The 20,484-nt window shown below is 43.3% G+C and overlaps 1 protein-coding gene across 2 annotated transcripts in view; it reads left to right on the top strand.

Annotated features, from left to right (window-relative positions):
• nrp2a (neuropilin 2a) overlaps positions 1–20,484 on the top strand; it is a 52,904-nt gene that overhangs the window by 12,898 nt on the left and 19,522 nt on the right. For both annotated transcript variants that reach the window (XM_017456917.3, XM_017456918.3), the window contains exons 3-7: positions 4,865–5,046; positions 12,456–12,686; positions 14,881–15,036; positions 15,401–15,570; positions 16,037–16,192. In XM_017456917.3, coding sequence (XP_017312406.1) covers positions 4,865–5,046; positions 12,456–12,686; positions 14,881–15,036; positions 15,401–15,570; positions 16,037–16,192 — 895 coding nt within the window. The remainder of the gene's footprint in view (positions 1–4,864; positions 5,047–12,455; positions 12,687–14,880; positions 15,037–15,400; positions 15,571–16,036; positions 16,193–20,484) is intronic.

Here is a 20,484-nt window from a genome sequence, read left to right as displayed (position 1 = left end):
GTAGAGTATGATAAATGGTAGTTAGTCTAAAGTTGCGTTCATAAGGGGTCAAGCTTCATAGTGTTTAACTCGATGCTAAAATTAACCTCAAGGTTTATACGTCTCGTGACGAGGATTACTTATCGTATAAACATCCATTTGCAGCCTAAACCGAAGCAAAGCAACAAATTACTCAGGGAGCAAAGATACCAGAAAGTTCTCATACGAGTAAAGTGCATTATTCAGCAAAGAAGGAACTCTAAACGTGGAAATGGATGTGTTTTAGAACATCAGGAGCCCAAAAATGTGCTTCTGATAGCATAAAATGCGTTAAAAAAACATCTGTTTGACTGGCCATAAAAGGTCACCCGTGGGAATCGAAAATGTTGAAAACGTTAATACGTTCTTGTTCCCTGGACGATACCACAACAGTGGCCCAAGTGCCAAGTTTCAGCTCCATTTTTAACGCCCCAAGGTTCAACATGCTGTGAAAGAAAACACCTAATTCCTACTTCTGTTTTCATTTGTCGAGTCTGTTTAAACACAACGCATTATACAGTGACACGACCTCGAGACGGTGAAGTATACTGTAGCACGTGCTACTCGTACCCTTTGTACCAGGGGAATTCATTACTGTGTACAGATAATACACGGTCTTTACAGAAGCAGGAAGTTTGTCGAAACAATAATGAAGTGCATCACTGATACCATGCTCATCTCATTTTGTATATATAATAATCACACACAAAAAACAAAAACAAAAAAAAAACGCTGACAATACTATCAGGAACGGCGACAGTTTCCAAATACGGGCGTTTCCAATATCTGTGGGAAAACGTTGTGCCTGCGTTTTTTGCCCGTTTTGTACCCTATACGAACCTTAATACGTCAAAACGTTTCTCTGATGCATCTTCACTTCCAGTCGGTTTCTGGGAAACCAAAACATGGGACTGGGCAGCACCTGCCTTGAGAGTTAGCTATTAAATATAATAATCTGCCCAAACACACATGATGGAGATGAGTCAGCGTTCAAGACGGAGTCCCAGACGTGTGTCTTTACACTCCTACCGACGTAAAAATCCAACAGAAAAATGGCTGGGACATCCTCGCGAGTTGCCCCGTCCTGACGATCGATGGTGCTTGTGAAAGCCTGAGGCTTTTGTTTCTGTGGTCTGCCTCGCTCATCTGTAAGTGTCAGCTCCGGATCGGACGGAGAATGCGATTCGTTTCCCGGCCGGATTGAAGATGGCAGCTCTTCCCTTCCCGCAGGAATGCTCCCCGGCATCTACTTAATATTTCAGAGGCACTTATAGCTTATTAGGCGAGCCCCTGGAGGACGGCCATGCGGCTTTCTCTGCAGACTCTTAGCTTTATTTAATTTCAATTGTAGCTTCTCGACTGGCCGCCGGCTGGACTTGGAAGGGGTCTCGAAGCCGTTACTCTTAAAAGCATGACTGCAATGGGAATGTGGGGGCTGGGGTGGACGCCTTTTTTTTCCCCTCCTTCTTTTTCCTCCTTCTTTTTTCGAGGTGACGGATCTGACTCGAGGCTTGAAGTTCAAGCTGTAGAGACTGCGATTGATTCGCCGATAAACCAGATCTCGGTTTTCCATTTGTGCGGTCTAAATGAACGTTGCATTGGTCAGCAGTATTTATGAGAATGGAAGGGGAAAAAATACACGTGCTGATCGATGGTGATATATGGAGCAGACGACTATGAAGGAGCTGAATGGATAATGAGCTGAGGTTGATTCGTGTTACTCTCAGTGATGCTGGGAGGTTTGAAATCACACGTCTTTCCTTTTGGTTTAAAAATAAATAAATAAACACGATGATCTGACCAACAACTGATCGCAACTCTAGATCGGGGTGTCTAATCTTATCCTCAAAGGGCCGGTGTATGTGCAGGTTTTCATTCCAACTCAGCAGGACCTAGCCACACCTGATTCCACCTGTTCAATCAGTTGATCTTGGCTTTCAGTAGACTCAGGTGTGACTCCTGAGTCCTTGCTTGGAATGAAAACCTGCACCCACACAGGCACTTTCCGGATAAGATTTGACACCCCTGCTCTAGATAATAAGACAAGAGGAGCACCATCTTTGTTTTTGTTTTTGTTTTTTTTTTCTTCCACCAGATAAGATCATTTGGGGGTAGCTGGCGGTGGGTAGGGAATACGAGGTGTGAAAAATACGTCTGAAAAACATCGGAGGTGTGAAAGGCAATTAGCGGCGGAGGACAAAGATATAAGCGAGGGAGTAATAGTAATTGCGAGGTGAAAGAAAGAAGGGGAAAAAAAGGTGTCTTTACATGAAACATTGGGACATCGCAATCGCGTGTCACGCATACGTACATCCGTGACGATTCCGGATTTAAAAAGCAACAGTGTGTGACAAAAGGCACTCTGGGAAACGCGTACACCTTTGCTTTTATGTCGAGTGTGATGTCAAATCGATATCAAGGCGGCAAAATAAACGTATGACCATCGCAGTATTTTTTTTTAAACGCTAAGTACACTTCCCGTCTTTTCTGTTCCCACTATCAGGCGATGCTCTCCATAGCAAATCAAAGCCCCAAGGAGTCGGCTCGAGTCGGTCAATATGAAAGTTCGACACACTCGCTCATCGCTGCTAATCCACGCCGGCCAAGAGCCTCGGCAAAATCAATTACAACCTAATTACACTTGCACACGGTTTACAGGCTTTTATCCTCACTGTGTGTGTGTGTGTGTGTGTGTGTTTATATCAGGTATTCAGTCAGTGTGTCCATGCGTCATCCTGGAGTACCGAATAAAAAAAAGCAAAACACTGCTTTTATGGGAAAATGTTCGACAGCAAAACGTACCCGTTACCGTCCAGAAGTTTTTATTTTCCTCTCGCAACGTACAACCGATCGGAAAAAAAACAACTTTCAGCTTTACATCTGACCGTTCGTTGGAAATCGCTGACGCTGGAGACTCATTCCGTGAATGTTAAACAAACATCCCCGTACAGAAAAGGTCACCGTGTCAACATTTTTAAATCTGTTTATCTGGAGAGTCTACTGTACTGTACAAGCCCCTGTGTACGTTGTTAACACAGAAACGTTCGAAGCGCGTTAATATAAACCTTCGGAATACAGAATTCAACAGTGGCGTGGTGTGTGTGCGTGTGTGTGCGTGCGTGTTTATGCTTTGTATCCAATCCACTTCCAGAAGTAAAACATCTTGAGAGTCTAAATTAGCACTGGCGTACCTGAAGCCTCTGTTGGCGCCGGAGAACCTCCACCACACCTGTGCCTCCATGTCAGACCGAGCGGCCTTGTGTAGTGTCAGGTTTACACACACACACACACGCGCGCACGCACATTCCCGGGGTGACGTGCCGGAGCCAGCAGTTCTGCATGCAGCCAGCAGAAGAGTGTGCGGCCAAGGTGGGGGTGGGGGTGGGGGTGGTGGAAGGAGGTCAAAAATGTGTCTTGTCATGACTTTATCCTGTTTTGGCCTCGCTGGAGCATTGAACACATTTCACCACGGGGCAAAACCTCATGACCAACTGCCAGGAACAGGGAAACACTTACTTTTCCATAGTAAAATCTGGAAACTTCATTCATGGAGATTTATTCTTTTTTTTTTTTTTTTTTTTTTTTTTACTGCACTGACAGGCACAAGTGTGTACAGCTAAACCTAAAATAAATGTGAAAAAACCCTTAGTTTTTGATAGAAATCCATTCCTAATCGTTCTCAAAATAAATAATGAAGATTATTTTTAGCATGTGATCATTATTCTTGGGAAGTGAGGCTTCTTAAAAATATTATCTGGGAAAAAATACAAAAAAATCAATAGATATATACTATAAATAAGAGGATAATGGGTTTACGAATCCCTGATTGGACTATCTCGAGGACTTCATGGTTAGCGGTTTCGAACACGAGGCTAATTGGTGGTGAGTAGAAGCCAGGGTATTTTTGCCCGAGCTCCATTTTGGACTTGGTTAAACGGGGAAAAGGAGTGCTCCAATGCATTTTGACAGTTTCTTCAGATTAGCTTTTCCAATTAAGCTCCTAGACAGGATGGCACCTGGCAAAGTGTTGGTTAGGCTTGCGCAGCTAAAAAAAAAACCCCCAAAAGAACCTTTTCCGCGTAAGGAATAAAACACACTGGGGTGGTGGTGAAGAAGTGGAGTTACTCTTACCACTTTTTATCCATTTCGAGCTACATATAATGTTGTCTAACATTCACAAACTCTTCTCTTACCTTACAACTTTATCTCGGACTGTTTATCCAGTGATAAACGTATTAGAATTATTATAAAAGGTTATTATAAAAGCTGCTGTTGTAGAAAATGTAAAAAACAACAACACTACCTTCCAACCAATCCGAGTTGAGAATTGGACAGCGGGGTGGTGTAGCTGGATATGTCCGAACGTGGACGGAACAAAGCGGTTCCGTGAGACAGCTGGATTCCGTCTTTTGTTTTTGAAGTGACAAGCAAGGAATGTGCTTTTGTTACGGGAAGGCAACTGGTAGCCGAGGGTCAAAGGTAATCCCAGGTCATATTCAAATAAGCTTTATTTAAAATTCTCTTGCCTTTGAAACAATTGGTTCAGAAAGCCTCGAGGTTGTGTGTTTTTGCAAGTCTAGACTTTTGTAAACAAAAAAAAGTATTTGCTTCAGTTTTCCGTCTATTTTTCTTTTGTCAGTGTGAAAGGATTAACTTTGATGTAAGGATGTAAGGAGATATTACCACTAGACCTACTTTAAGGGGTATGAGGAATACAAAATTTAAAACAAAACAAAAAAAACAAGTCAGTCATGCATTGGACCCTGAAGAAAAAAATAAGTATCCTAGTAAAACTGGTCACATGATCAGTTTAAGTAACCAGGAATCCGTTGCTTCTTTTCCCCAGGTATGACTTCATTGAGATTCGAGATGGGAACTCGGACTCGGCTGAACTTCTGGGGAGGCACTGCAGCAACATCGCTCCCCCAGCCATCATCTCCTCTGGCCCCGTGGTCCACATCAAGTTCGTGTCTGATTATGCTCACCAGGGTGCCGGGTTCTCACTGCGTTACGAGATCCACAAGACTGGTGAGTGAACTTCACCTTCCCCTTCAGGGTTTTGTTCACTAGACGTGAACATTTGGTGTAGGATCGATTTATTTGGGAAGCTCAACCGAAAAGCGTTTGTGCGGTCATCGTGAGATCGCGATTTTGTCTGCGGACGATACCACAGCAATCCACGGACTGGAGTGCGAGAGCGCAAACCGGGCTCGGTGGGAAGGACGGCAATACTCTCTCTCCCACGGTCAATCAGAGCAACACTAACCAGTCGGAGGCAGTTGTAGTGGAAATGTAATAGTAGCATAGCCAACTCACCAACTAGCATGTTTTTAGAATGTGGGAGGAAACCTGAGAACCTGGAGGAAAACCCAAGCTCAGGATCAAACACTACTTACTTTACTGAAAGGATACAAATAGCCTGTAAGGTCCTGACAACGAATGATTAAACTTCGAGGAAAGGTTCCTCGTTAGAAACCTAGAACCATCCAAACGAGCCACCGTTAACCCTTTTTATTGAACAGCGTAGAAATGAAGGATTATGAACATCATCATGCAATCTCCATGGATATTTGTTAAGATAACTGGATATACAGCGCCCTCCACTAATATAGCCACGAGAGCATTTTTTTTTTTAAACAGAAGGTCAAAAGGTTAAACAATAAAGACAATTTACCAAGGGTGCCAATATTAATGGAGGGTACTGTATACTGTTTTATGCCCAAGATTTTGCAGACAATTCATTGAGATCTATTACCACCTCCCACCAACTCTTTTTTTTTGAGAGTCAAAATCAACATTTTCCAGTTAGCCTCATTATGCAAAAAAAAAAAAAAAACCCACAACAGTCTTGTCAGAGGAACCTTTTTCTCTTTTTCAAAAGGTCATAAGACCTCTGGCCCACCGCACGCCAGTCAGGCGCAGTGCTACACGTCCGCATAAAATTACCGTAATGCAATCCCAGACCAATTAAACATCAAGGGAAGGGGGTGATGAAAATAAACTGAGTTTAGGGGAAAAGGGAGGGGTGGAGAAGGGATGGATGGGGGTAGGTTTAAATGCTTAACTCTTTTCATCCCTCTGCAAACATGCAAGGAATGCCCGTATAATTGGACTCTGATCTCCCGTCCCTGGGGATGTGTACATTCTGCTCGTAGCCTGCGGATGCCAGACGGGGAAGTGGCACGGGACGACGGGTTACCGAGGGGAATTCACTTTTAAGAATAGAACACCACACAAATACGGTCATGCATGTCAATGGGAACATCCAAGACTCTCAGTCTGGTAAGGTTTCCTCAGGGGTTCTCGGGTAGTTACAGTTTTGTCGCTGTATGAGAAGGGGTTCCGCTTGGATCAGGGAAACACTGTTGTATGGTCCTGTGTAGAACCATTACAGGTTCCCCTAGAGTTAAGAATCAACACATTACTCAGCAGAATTGATTGATTTATTTATTTATAAGAATACATGACTATACAAATACAGTCATGGTCGTCACGGTGAACATCCGAGACTTTCCTCAAGTCTTTTTTTTTTTTTGTGTGTAGTTCCTAATTTCCTACTGGATTCCACTTGGATTGGGGAAACACTGTTGTTGTACGGGCCTGTGTAGAACCTTTATGGGTTCTCCTGCAGTAGTGGGAGGATAAATGTTTTTCAGAATAAAGCCACACACACGTACGATCACGAGCGTCAATAACGACATCCCGGACTTTCAGTTAGGTAAGGATTCCTCAGAGGTTCTTTGGGAAGTTATGGCTTCTCTTCGCTTCGTGCAGGTTCTCCGAAGGATATTTAGATGGTTAACAGGTCTGTGGTCGGATGGTTACAGAATAGTTAATGGTAGCCTGTAATATTTCGGAAAAGTGTATCGTGGCGTAATGATGATATAAATTTCCCATCCCGGGTTCATGCTGGCTCCCAGGAAAACAATCCAAGGAACACACTTTAAGAAGTGTGAGCTTCATAAGCCTTGTGTTAGAAATAAATCTTCATTGTTCAACTTAATTTAAACCTGGAGTTAAATGATATATGCTCAGCATCATGGCTTTTATTATTTTTTTTTTAGCTACTTACCCTAGAAGTAGACCTAGAAATAGATTGAAAATGTGGGAATGACTCATTCTTTGAAATAGTGATGTCACTACCAAACAGGCCGATATTTTCGTGGAGCGGCGTTACGAGCCACTGCTTCCAACCGCTCGCATAATGTGGTCCATTACTACGAGCATGATCGACAGACGTGGATTGCTCTTGCCGTTTTTGTGGGAAAAAGAAATCTGTGCTGTTCTCCTGGCCTGCTGGCAATATGAAAAAGTGTGTGGGTGTGCACTTTGGTGACAGAGTGATGTGCGTGTGGGTGTGTTTGTGTCATCGTGTATGGTCGGCATATGTTCACTGTTTGACGGCTGTTCCCACTTTCCATGCTCCGGAAAGAAAAAAAAAAAGCTGTTTATTTTCTGGTTTGTCGGATTTCAGGCCAAGGAGTTGCCTGAGCACTGCAGCTTACAAGCTACGAGTTGGAGAGGTTTGCAGACTGCTGGGCTGAAAATCACATTCGGAGTTGTTTTTCTCATAGAACGTGGGAGTGACGGCGTGACGGACTGAGTGTCCGTTTATGATGGGAAGCACATGTGCTTTTGAAAGATATAGGGATCCTTCATATTAAGCAGTCCTGAAGAGGTGTGCCTTTTCTGTACTTCTCTGGAAACAAGAACACCAAGTCATTGAACACGTGAAGGATTGGGGAGGAAATCAACACTTAAAAAATTTTTTTTTTACCATAGCTGGACCATCTGAACCCTGGTGAAGAAGCTTGCTTGCTCTTTTATTTTAATTCTGCTTGGATGTCTGGAATATGGTGTTGTGTAAAGAACTAAAGGACATCACTATCGGTTTACTTCTAAGATATAGCCCAAACCAGTCGCATTTTCTGTTCATCACTAGTTTGGCAGAGCTGACGATTACCCCCCAAAAACCGGGCCTCAAATCTTGTGCAGATTGGCTGCATCCTTTATCAGGAACCCGACTGTGTGACTGGATTTCATGATTGTAGCATCGGTCCCGGTCTAATGGTGCAAAAAAACAACAACCCCGGTATATTTCTCTTTCCATCACAGTTTGGAGTCATTTTAGACCATCACAGGCATCGATTAGGTTTGGATAAACAGAATTAGGGGCGTTAGCACTCGCTGCCAAGTGTATTTTGGTGGCGTTCTACATCGGCTGAGTGGTGGAAAAGCTTGACAAGATGATGTGCATTCTTCTACCTACAGACAAGGCACTATAGATATTAGGCGTGTAACACAATGCCACTATCTGTATCTGTTTATTGCGCTTAATATCCATATTTGTAATCAGATTTAAAGCAGAAGTGAGCGTGGCTTAAATCCTAGCTCGGCTACATCGCTCTAGTTCACAAGGTTATTTTTTGAAAGCCCACACTTACACAGTTATTATTTTTACTTCTGTCTGCTGGTATAAACAAACGAATAGTCTGACCAGACAGTTAGTAACGATGCGGTCATGTTGAAATGTCGAATGTGGTCATCGTCCGTCCTCCGAGCTTCATATCTGACCACTCATGGAAGTTAAAACCTCCAGGGACTTTTTGAACCATCCCACGGGACCCCAGTCCTGGGGCACCTCTATTTGGATCTGTTTAGATACAAAACAATCCATCTGTTCAATCTGAATGGTATATTTTTTCTATCTGATTACATCCCTAATAGGTGCCTTGTTTTTCTTTTCTTTTTTTTTTCTTTTTTAGAAGGTATTGTGTGTGTGTTATAGCATTTCCATTTCCGTGTGTTTCTATTGTGTATCGTGTTATATATTTAATGTGCTTTCATACGGGTTGTGTTTTTAGCTTGACGTAATGTGGCCGCACTTTGGTACATCACATTTTTTAATGTGATTCATAAATAAATAAAATATACTTTACGCCCAGATTGCTAAGTATTTTGCCTCTGGTAGCAAATGGGAATTGGCAGATATTGGAAGAAAATTAGGTTAAGAAAATTCCCCACTGACTTCTGAAAGCTCAGGGAAGGCAATAATTAAAAGCATTCAAGGATTTAACCTGTCACCCAATAGCCAGACTAATCTTGTTTATTTGTGACCCCCATTACTCATCCCTCTCGCCTAAAACCTTCTATCCTTCACTGGATTGTACGCCCCCCCCCCCCCCCCCCCTCCATACAGCCCCCTGCCCCAGAGTTCCTCAGTCCCCCATCGTGTCCCCCCCCCCTGCCCCAAAAGAAAACCCTGCCCTCCCTTAATGCTCCCCATTTTCTGCCCTAGTTCCATCACACCAGATTTTAACCCTCTACCATGAGTGCATGCCACAGCGATGCTGCCCCACCCGCGGTGACGTGATCGTGACACTGTTGCCATGCTTCTTATTGGAAGACTTCCCATCTTCAGGCCTATTGGCACTGCCATGGCATGAGTGTCATCACTTAAAAAGATCATAGGATGCTCCTGCCCCCCTCCCTCCCTCCCTCCCCCTCCCAGAGACCGTCTTGTTCAGCCAGTGCATTTTACTGCCACTCTAAACAACCACCACCTTGGATTTCTCGGTCTCCTTTGATTTCCTTTAACCCAGAACTTGCCATGTGAATTACCTGCACAATAGTGGAAGTTCGACTCTGGACGAAATTCCTTTCTTACTTATTGCTGATGGAAAGCACGAAGTATTAAGAATTAAGTACGAGTTAATAGCTGCCCCTGTTCTTTCATCCACCCAAAGTTGTGTGCTCACTAAGGCAAGTTAATATCCTCCAGGGATGTCAGAAGTGTGCCATGTTCTATATGTGTCACCCAAACTTCTGGGTCAGGCATCCAGTGAGCACAAGTCTTGAACGGATTTTTGAACTTTTATTGCTTTTTATTTACTAAAACGTACTACTTTTTAATAACACATAAATGAATTACCAATGGGGTGCATGGTGGATTAGTGGTCAGCATGTTTGCCTCATACCTCCACTTTGGGGGTTCGTTTGCAAGTTCTCCCCATGCTTTGGGGTTTCCGTCGGGTACGCCGGTGTCCTCCAAAAGTCCAAAAACATGCGTTGTAGACTGTTTAGCTTTTCCAGATTGTCTTTAGTGTGTGCACGAGTGTGTGATTGTGCCCTGCGATGGGTTGGCACCCCATCCTGGGTGTACCCCGAGTCCCCTGTGAGTCCCCAGGCTCCCTGCAACCCTGTGTAGGATAAGCGCTGCAGAAAATGGATGAAGGGATGAACTACCGAGAGCACACTATTGAGAACCCAGCAGCTGAATTCTGGAAAATCAGCAAAAGGGACACAAAAATAAATATTCCAGTTCAGCACTAGTACAAAATTTCACCATGTGAAGGGTCACAAGTATTTCAGAAATCCGAGTACGAGTATAATAAAGAACCGGTGAAAATCTGAACAAGATTCTTGGGAGTGGGTTCAGGAATTCAAAGTCTACAAGCACAACGTTACTTATTTTCACTTATTACAGCGGTCATGCATCACGAGTGACGACGTTCTGTTCGTGGTTTCGAGAGTCATTCTTACAGCCCCTTCTTCCTCCCCAGTAAGCAGCTATAAATCTTCCCTCATAGATCAGGGAAGCAGGGAAATGAATCTGTGTGGAGTGTACAGACGCTCAAACCGTATCTACCCGACAACTCGCCGTTTTTCCTAGCCACGCCTCCCGAATGCCAAACTGTCATTCGCTGTGCCAGAAGCAGAAGGGGGCATGTCCTGGGCCTGAGGAGTAAGCATGCACATTGTAGCGTGTTCATAAACATGAACTAATGAGCTCATGCACGCACGTATGGTGCCGTCTCATGATGTTGGCATGCGCGGCGAGGTCAAAGGCAGGAAGCAGAGAGAGAAATGGGGTAATGGAAGAAGACTTTGACAAGATGGCCTAATTCTGGAGGGGATCACAGTCTGGCACGTTCTGTCCCATTAAAAAAACGGAAAAAAAAGATCACACGAACATAACTAAGGCCTAGTGTTTACCAAAAAATGAATACATGTTCACTAAAAACAGTATAACGTATGTGTTATAACGTATATAACAGCGCTACAGAATTCTCCATTCCGATTGGCCAGAAGGACTTCACGCTTTCTCTGTAACGTAAACGACTGTTTATAAGCTGCTGTGACATAAGTGAGGACAGCAACTTGTCCCGGTGACGTTCCACAACATTAAATCTAACTATAAATGTCATTTCTGTAATAAATATAAAATTGTAATCATCTGTAAATTGACGTGAGAACAGGAACTTTCTTCCATGATAATAAATGTAATTATAGAAGGCATAAAAGTATGATGTGTGTGCGTGTGTGTGTGCGTGTGTGTGGACATTGTAATGGAGAGTGTGTGTGAGCGTGATTACGTATTCTAATGCATGGGTGGGCAAGCACAGTTCCCACTCGGTACTAAAGGAAAGAGCTCTGGAATTGGCACCATGTGGGGAAATAAATAAATAAACAAACAATTAGACAAACGAACATGTAAATAGCGATATGGACAGACAGTGAGACGAGTGATCCCGCTAGGTCACGGGGCACAGTGTATCTGCATCATCGTACATGCAGATGTCCATACACACACACACACCACAGTAACTAAGGACGTGTGCTGCATCTCCAGGTGAAAGCAAGGCATGCTGGGAAGCGTGTATGGGCCGTTCAGCTGCCAGAGCTCAGGGTGCATAAATTTGCATAGCTGATGTGCTACAAGCTCCCGCTGCCTCCAGTTTCGACTTGTTTGTTTTATTGTTCGTCTCTGCCTCCTGATCTCTCGTTCTCCCGCACTTACTGCTCTCTTTTTACCCATTAAGTCCCCCCCACCTCTCTGTACACCGAACAGGAGCATCGGCACGACCAAAAAGGAATACATGCAAACGCTCAAAGGCTAAAAATCACATCACGCTTCGATCCTGTGGCATTTTCTTCACGGGACCTGTGCAGAAAAGGATGCGTATTTAAGCGACAGTGTATCACAGAGCTTCGACTCATGAGTAATTTAGACTAAACACCACCTAACCCTAAGATGTATATCAAGACAAGTACACATGAAATATAATTCAGAGTGAAAGCAAAAATGCAGAAAAATGAAGGATTTTTTTTATACAGTCCTTTTATAAATTGCTTGTCGAAATATCTCTCCTAGAAACCAGGAAATGTTTCCACATGGCTGATGTTTTCAACCAACTGAAAAGATTACTATTGTGAAATGGGGAAAAGGAGGCGGGGCTGTCCGGGGGTCGTCAGAGTTCAAAACACTTGCACAGCTATCAAATCATTCCAGATTTATATGTCGTCAATTGGCCAATTATTTATAGTGGAGTGTTTTGGCATATTTTTGAGTAATAATTCCTGCTCCCCAAAAATTCCTAAACATTGGCAAGCCTGCGTATTTACTTTGAAATCTTCCACATTTTTGTGCCTTCCAGGTTCGGAACATTGTTTCCGGAATTTCACGGCAGCGACCGGCCTGATCGAGTCGCCCGACTTCCCGGACAAGTACCCTCACAACCTGGAATGCTCCTACATCATCATCGCCCCTCCTCAGACAGAGGTTACCCTCACCTTCAAGACCTTCGACCTGGAGAACGACCCTCTGCTGATGACGGAGGCCGAGTGCAAATACGACTGGCTGGAAGTGTGGGATGGACTGCCCCAGGGTGAGCTCCTAAATGAATAGCATAGCTTGTGGTGTACAGATGATGATGGATTGGGTTGAGTGGCGCTTTAAATGTCCTCCGGATAAGGTCGCTGTGCTTGAAAGGCTTGTTTTTGCCAATTAAATTTATGCTCAGAATCCAGAATCATCAGAACATAAGCATTCACAAATCCAGAAATTATTACTATGTTTCATTTCACAATCTTGAGGTATTTTCTGTAGAACCACCACTGCAATCTCACCTCACATTCCGAGGTAACTGTCTGTAAAAGGTTACACTGCCTGAAAGGCTCGTTTTGCCAGTTCTCTTCGTGGATCCAGAGACTGTTATGGTTAGGTAGATCTAGAATAACTGGATTACCAGGTCACCATGCTTGAAAGGCTTGTTTTGCTAAATAAAATTTATGTTCAGAATCAAACACTCATCGATCCAGGAACCAAGCTATGGGTAGCTGTGGTTTCATAATATTGAGGTATTTTCTGCAGACGAATCTTCTTGCCTCTTACACTACATGATCTATGGTCTTCAGAGTGGGTGTCAAGTGTTCGCAGTAGCTCAAGGTCTCAGGAATCCCCACTCACGATCAAGTATTGACACCTCCACAGGGCCAGGAACTTCCTCAATGACTTATTTCCTGTTTTCTCCATCTCATGCTGAAGTCACTCCCCTTTGTGTGCTCTCTCCCACCTCGGGTCATTCTTATCGGAGGACGCTTTTCCTTCTTTGGAAGTGAAGAGGAGTGATTTATCTTTTTGTTTACTGTAGAGCGCGGAGATAAGGAGCCGGAGATGTTTGTGCTGGTCTCAAATTAGGCAAGCGTGTGGGTGTCAGAACAGTTTGTGAAATTCGCTAGTTTAATTCGTGGAGATCTCACGGATGGATATAACGAGGGTGGGCAGGAAACTTTGCATTTTATAAATCAAGGGCGACAGACAAGGCACACCAACCAACAATAAAAATGAGTGGTTTGACTTAAACCACTGTGGGATCCCAACAACTCTCGACAATCAAAAACGTAAATTGATGGTGGTCCAAATTCTCACGGACAAGGCACTTCATGATCTTGTGTTTCCACCTTACTTTCTACCTGATCTAAAGAAATGGATTGTGGATAGATCTGAGGTGGAAGGAATTAAGTGGAGAACTTAGGGAAGGGAAAATGAACCCAAGTTCATTTCAGTGAGAATAGAAAGACTTCATCATCCATCTTAAAGAAACAGAAGAGCAATTCACTGCTGAAGATATTCTGGAATTACTTCTACATTCATAAGTTTAGCTTTGTGTCACTGATCTTAGGTCCAGGTTTATGGCCACGTGGGGGTGTTAGCTGTTGCCTTTGAAATATGCCTGGTCATGCTAACTGCCCTACTCGATCACAATGAACCCTGTTGATGAACCCATACGATCCTGCTAACATGCGTCAGATGAAAAAGCTGTGGCCATCAAATATGTTATAAGGAGAGGATAAGGACTACGGCTACACGGTTTCTTCGGCTTACCACGAGTCCGAGTCAGCATTAATGCATTAACTAGAAATCTCACACTTTATGGTTCATTCATGTTAGCCTGTACAACCAAAATATGAGACTGGGGAGCACACTGGAGACCTCCCTTGCTCAACGGGCTAGCTAATTTATAACTTGTCCATCTTTGCTCGGTTCCATTGAAGAAGAGCTGTAATCAGTCCTCTTGCAGTGTGAAAGCAAATTAGACCTGGCTTTATATCCAAATCAATAAGAAGTCATTTGCTTCTGTATTAGCAGGGTGTTTTGGTCCATATAGGAACGAGCTTGTGCCATTAATTATAAACACCACTGGCTGATTAAGCCTTATTTCTTTCATTTAAAGCCCTAAAGCATTTCCTTCTCCTCGAGACAGGCTAAGATTGAGGACCTAATTGTAGAACTGGATAACCGTTTGCACGTTTTTGGTAGACTCTCCTGAATGCAAATTGATGGGAATGTATTAACGTTTTGGGAAATTTTTTAACTGTTAAGTTTGGGCGTAGGCTTTTCTACATTTTTGAGCAACGTACTGTATTTTGATACAGTGGACCGATCTAGTGCATTAGATCAGATCGGATCAGGTTGTCCCAGAAGATGGGGACAGGGTAAGGTTAGTTGGGCTTGGAGAAGGGTTGCAGGAACCGCCTCTACGATTGTGATTCACCTTTTAAAAACTTTTTCCGGCACAGTTTCGCCACTGATTGGCCGATATTGTGGCATGAAGATCCCTCCGGAGATCGTGTCCTCCACGGGTCTCCTGTCTCTCTCCTTTCACACCGACATGGCGGTGGCCAAAGATGGCTTCTCTGCACGCTACAACATGACTCGTAAAGACGTTACTGACAGTAAGTGTGATGTGTTTCCGTCATTCTCATTTATAGAGTCATTTATTATTTGTAAACGCACCGTTTTAATAGAACTACCCGCAGAATCAGAGCGTCTGAGTAGCAATGTGTATCATTTATCAGTTTCTTCTCTTTATTCTAACCATGTCAGCATCTTCCCTTTTTCCTGTTTCAGCTAATGGCCGTGAAAGCAAATCTTCGCTCGCTTCCTGTCTCTCTGTCTCTCTCTCTCTCTCTTTCTCCCTTGCGACCTGTTGACACGGTCTTGTCTTTTCAATGGTAACACAATCCCGTCCTTACCCGTTGTCCCAACTGTTGATGGCTCCTCATTCACTTGCCTTACCTTTGTCCCTCTCGTCCCCAGGCTTCCACTGCAACACTGTGTTTGGCATGGAGTCAGGAAAGATCTCGGATGAGCAGATTTCCGCCTCGTCCTCGTTCTACGACAGCCGCTGGCTTCCTCGCATGGCCCGTCTCAACAACGAGGACAACGCCTGGACACCTGCAGAGGACAGCAACAAGGAGTACATTCAGGTTACGATCACACAAACACCGTTAAGCCTCCGCCGCACTCCCTGAGCCCCGTGTTTGTTGTCTCTGCCGGGAGTGGTGATGCGTGGAGAACCCTGCTATATCTCTAAACGCCGTGTGATGGATGAGGGCACTCTTTCAGAATACACGCTTATCAGTTTCTCCAGCACCATTGATTTTAGATCCCTGCCTTCGTGTGTGCTTGGAATTTTTGACATCGTCCCCTCTGCAGTGCGATGCTGGTGCCTGGAATGCCTGTGAATCCTCATGTTTTGTTTTTGGTGGATCAGAATCACCGTGTGCTGAGATTATTCTCCTGCAAGAGAACAAACAGAAATCATCACAGACGCTTCGGTCGTTAAGGCTGTAGTGTGTTGCTGCTGCTGTTGATCGTAACGTCAGATAAATTAACAGTAGTAGATTGAAGACAGAGTGGTGCTCTCTTTTTCACTAACGTTCTTTCTCTCAGGTGGACCTACACTTCCTGAAGGTCCTAACGGGGATCGCCACACAGGGCGCCATCTCGAAGGAGACGCAGAAGTCCTACTATGTCACCACCTTCAAGCTGGAAGTCAGCACGAACGGAGAAGACTGGATGATGTATCGCCATGGCAAGAACCACAAGGTAAGCAAAGAACCTTTTGATCTTGGCTCCAGAATCCTGCAGGCCATGTCGGAGCCGTGGGAACTGCTTATCAGTGCAACGAGAACCAGATGGAGAGAAAATCGAACGTGTGGACGCGTTACTGTTTAACACTAAAGCTGATACAATGTTTGGGGGTGTTTGGTTCGGTGACCTAAAGTGAGCATGGAAGAGGAAGCAACAGTTCTGGATTTAATTGACGCTGCCGTTGATGACCGAGCCGTAATGACCTTTGGGAGCCGTGACCTCAGTCGCAGGTGACCCTTGCATTGGTCCGTCGACAGAGAAAGTGACATGGGAACAGGTTGAGGGATGGTTATCTGGCAAACGGGAAACAATAGGGCCCTTTGTGCGCTGTTATCTCTAAAGGCCATTCGTCACCGCCGTGCACTAACGGCTATAACCACACCTGCACGACCGGTCACACACGTGCATCTGGGTTTGCGTGGACCCCATGCGTATGAGAGGGTGGTTTGTGTGCGTCTGTGTTAGAGTTTAACATTTTATCATTGGCGCTGGAGTGCTATTCATGAATCCTAACCAAAAATATAATGTTTTTGGATCTTTCCAGAATAAATTGTTCTTGATGGAATGCTTCCATCCACTTGTATTTAGCTCAACCGAGCAAGATCTTACCAGCTTTTACATTTATACACGGTTGGAATCAAATTACCTGCACTATCCCTCTGACTGCGAGGAGCTTTCAGCAAAACGATTTCAAAATAAAAAACCATGTAAAAAAACTACGATTTATATCACTTATTTAATGCCTGGAAAAAAAAACAACCCATTTAACATTGAAAAGAAATGGAAAACGTCTGTAAATACTTTTATAGTTTAAAAACTTCAGGACAAATCTGCTGCTTCCAGTCAGTTTGTGATCATTCAAAATGATACAAAACGATATCGCGATATGCGTGATACTCACGCACAAAATTAACTGGAGTTCTAGGCTTGGCTAGATTCGAGGGCACTTGGATACGTTGGGAAAGTTCCTCGTATTCAGAGTGGGGTTATGCACGCCATTCGGTTGATTTTCTGACCACACCATTCAGGTTATCATCATCATCATCATCCTCTGAGTATTTCAATCCCCTGAGATTTTTCTTGAGTAGGAACATCCAAAGTGCCCCCCCGCCCAGGTTTTTTGTTGTTGTTGTTGTGTCCACTATTTCACATCCACTGTTCTCATTTAAAGGAAAGAACAGAAAAGCCTGTAAACAGTCCATTTGTGTGTTTCAGCTGCAGCTTGTATACCAAATTGTCAACGGGATACCTCAAGTCCGAATGCTCGTCCCTCTCTTATTCCTGAATTCGCTCGCCCAGTCGACGTTTCCCCAAATGGGAAATTCTCAGGACAGACACAATGCACGGATGCAATTATAGACTTCCTTGTACAGTCAAGCAGATGATCGGACTTTGCACGAGCCAATGAATTGTTTGCTCCTGCGGGCTCTCACATATACATATGCGTAATCTAGCATAAACACACATCGATCACGAGGCACCGATTGTCTAATGTATGTACTGTATATACACAAAAAGGTCATGAATGACTCAAAATCAATCCATCACGGCCGTACACATGGATGGATAAAAGACTTCCGAAAAGGAGAAAGTTCTCGCAGGAACTCGGCTGTTTGTTATCGAAAATTCCTCCGAATTCGTCTTACAAGGCATGCAATTTATCTGTCACTTGCTCCGGGCCGGAGAAAGAAACGGCATACGAAGCAATTTCATCTCTCTCCTCGGTTCCTGTGCCAGAGAGCGGAAGTATGAAGGCGGAGTAATGGAGAGAGTTATTGTCATTTTTTACACTCAGTGACACAAAGCTCGAAGAGAAACGCAGTTCTCTACAGAGTATCTGAATATATGAGATATACGTTCGTGTGTGTGTGTGTGTGTGTGTGTGTGTGTGTGTACACGCTCGCTCACACACACACACACACACACACACACACACACACACACGTACGCACAGACCCAATTTCTCATCTGCATGACTCTGGCAAACGGCCAAGTGAAACCAGCTCGACATCTTCATCTGAGCGGAGATGAAAGGAGGGAGGGAAAGTGAGGAAAAAGAGAGAGAGGGGATGAAAAGAAAGTCAGTCCAAAATAATGTCTTGACCAGACCGGCTTGTAGCGTATCTCCCCCTGGTGTCGTTAAACGTGGCGCAAGAGTTTGAAGAAAGAGTGAGCGGAAACTCTTACCATCTGCACCGACCCTCGTTCGTTGCTTCTTTTCTTCCTAACCCCCCCCCCCCCAAACCCCCCCCCCCCTCGTGTTTTTTACGCCAACATGATACTATTTTTTTTTTTTTTAAATCTCCAGTTTTGGAGGTTTTCTCCTGTTTAAAATTTCACAGTTCGGCACTCCTGGGAAAACTATTACAAGGTTTAATGACACATCCTGTACTAGTCTCGTGTTCATCCAATCGACTGCTTTCTAGAATGCATGCCCCGCCCACACTGTGCTGTTGAACGTACTTCGTTCGGGTCTCAAAGTCGTACGGAACCAAAGCACAGGGAATCAGATTTCATGTCCGGGGTATTAGTTTTTTTTTATTTTTTTAATTTATTTATTTTTATTCAGAGTTGCCTGGCAGACAAACAAAAACAAAAACAAAACCTTTCTCAAAACAAAAATTTCTCATTTAACTTTATCAAGCTAACTAGCTTACCATACCACTATATTAGCTACCACATTTAAGCTTATTAAAATCTTTAATATATATATATATATATATATATATATATATTTTCCATTTACAGTCTGCGAGAACCGTGATACGATATTCTCGCCGTAGGTCTGACGAGTCCAGATCGTGTCAAGACTTATGAAGCATGATGGCGTCGTTATAATTATTTTATGACCTGTCACTAGTTCGGACACGACACCGCAGCCTGAATTATTCAGCCTATTCCAGCTAGTTGTTTCCGTTTGAATGGACAGATGCCAGAGTACGTGCTGTCGTCAGGCAGATTTTGGAAACGGCTTAAAAAAACAAAACGAACTAAAACAAAATGTATCAAACCGACTCGGGTAACAGTCTAGCATTTCTTTCTTACATGGTTTCTTTTCTGACGTGAGTCATTATACAAAACGTGGTTGACGAGTATCCATAATCATGGATACTAACGAACAGAATCAACGTTGTTGCCATTAATAATTTACTTATCGCAGAATATTTATAAATAAATAAATAAATAAATAAATACATAAATAAAAATTTCATCTTCGGAAAATTCCGGAATATTCCAAATATTTGAGAAGTCTGAACGTGTTCGGGTAACCGTGATGAACTAAGACAGATGTAATGGACGGCGTGAGCATTTGAATGATTATAATGCATTTGCGTATAGTTATATTGAGCTCAAACAGTCAAAAAAGTAATAATAATAATAATAATAATAATAACAATAATAATAATAATAAACGTTTATACATATCTCAATTATATATAAAAGTTGTAAAACCTTACATGACCCCCGAACGTCTCAGGTCTCATTTTTGTAACTAATTAACCTTTGACCTCGGCAATTAGACATATTGGTGCAGGTCAAAGACCACGATGGAGGTATTTTCTGGAATCTGTGAGCTCCAGGGGACGTAAAGGAGAGCCCAAGAGCTTTCAGTAATCCGAGTCTTCTGTGCTGAAGCTGTATTCCGTTTCATTCGTATTTTCCCCAAACCGTCAGCTTTAACAGGAGGAACTTTTCCCACTAGAGACCAGCTGAATGTCCCCCACGAGGTCAATTTACAACACAAAAACGTTGTTTTCTGTTACCTTTTCTTTCATCATTTAAAAAAAAATAATTTTTGTTCTTTTACTACTCATACTTGTCTATTTATTTGTAGATAATTTTTTTTTTTTTACACTTTATTCCATTATTACACACCATTTCACCTTATTCATGTTGTTCTTATTTCTTTATTCACCCCCCCCCCATTATTACCCACTGTTTCACTTCTTAACATTCTTATTTCATATTTTTATTTGTATTTTTGAAAATTTTCTCCCAGTATTACACACAATTTTCATCTTATTAAAATGTTCTTGTTTATATTTCAATCTTATTTTCATTGTGTATTATTACACACCATTTTATTCCTCGAATACCCCCCCGCCCTTATTACACACCATTTTATTCCTCGAATACCCCCCCTCCCCGCCCTTATTACACACCATTTTATTCCTCGAATACCCCCCCCTCCCCGCCCTTATTACACACCATTTTATTCCTCGAATACCCCCCCTCCCCGCCCTTAT

The sequence above is a fragment of the Ictalurus punctatus genome, chromosome 26 (assembly GCF_001660625.3).
Source record: "Ictalurus punctatus breed USDA103 chromosome 26, Coco_2.0, whole genome shotgun sequence".
In the NCBI taxonomy this organism is placed as follows: Eukaryota; Metazoa; Chordata; class Actinopteri; order Siluriformes; family Ictaluridae; genus Ictalurus; species Ictalurus punctatus.
The sequence above is the reverse complement of the archived record's forward strand: the minus strand, read 5'-3'. Positions and strand labels throughout refer to the sequence as shown.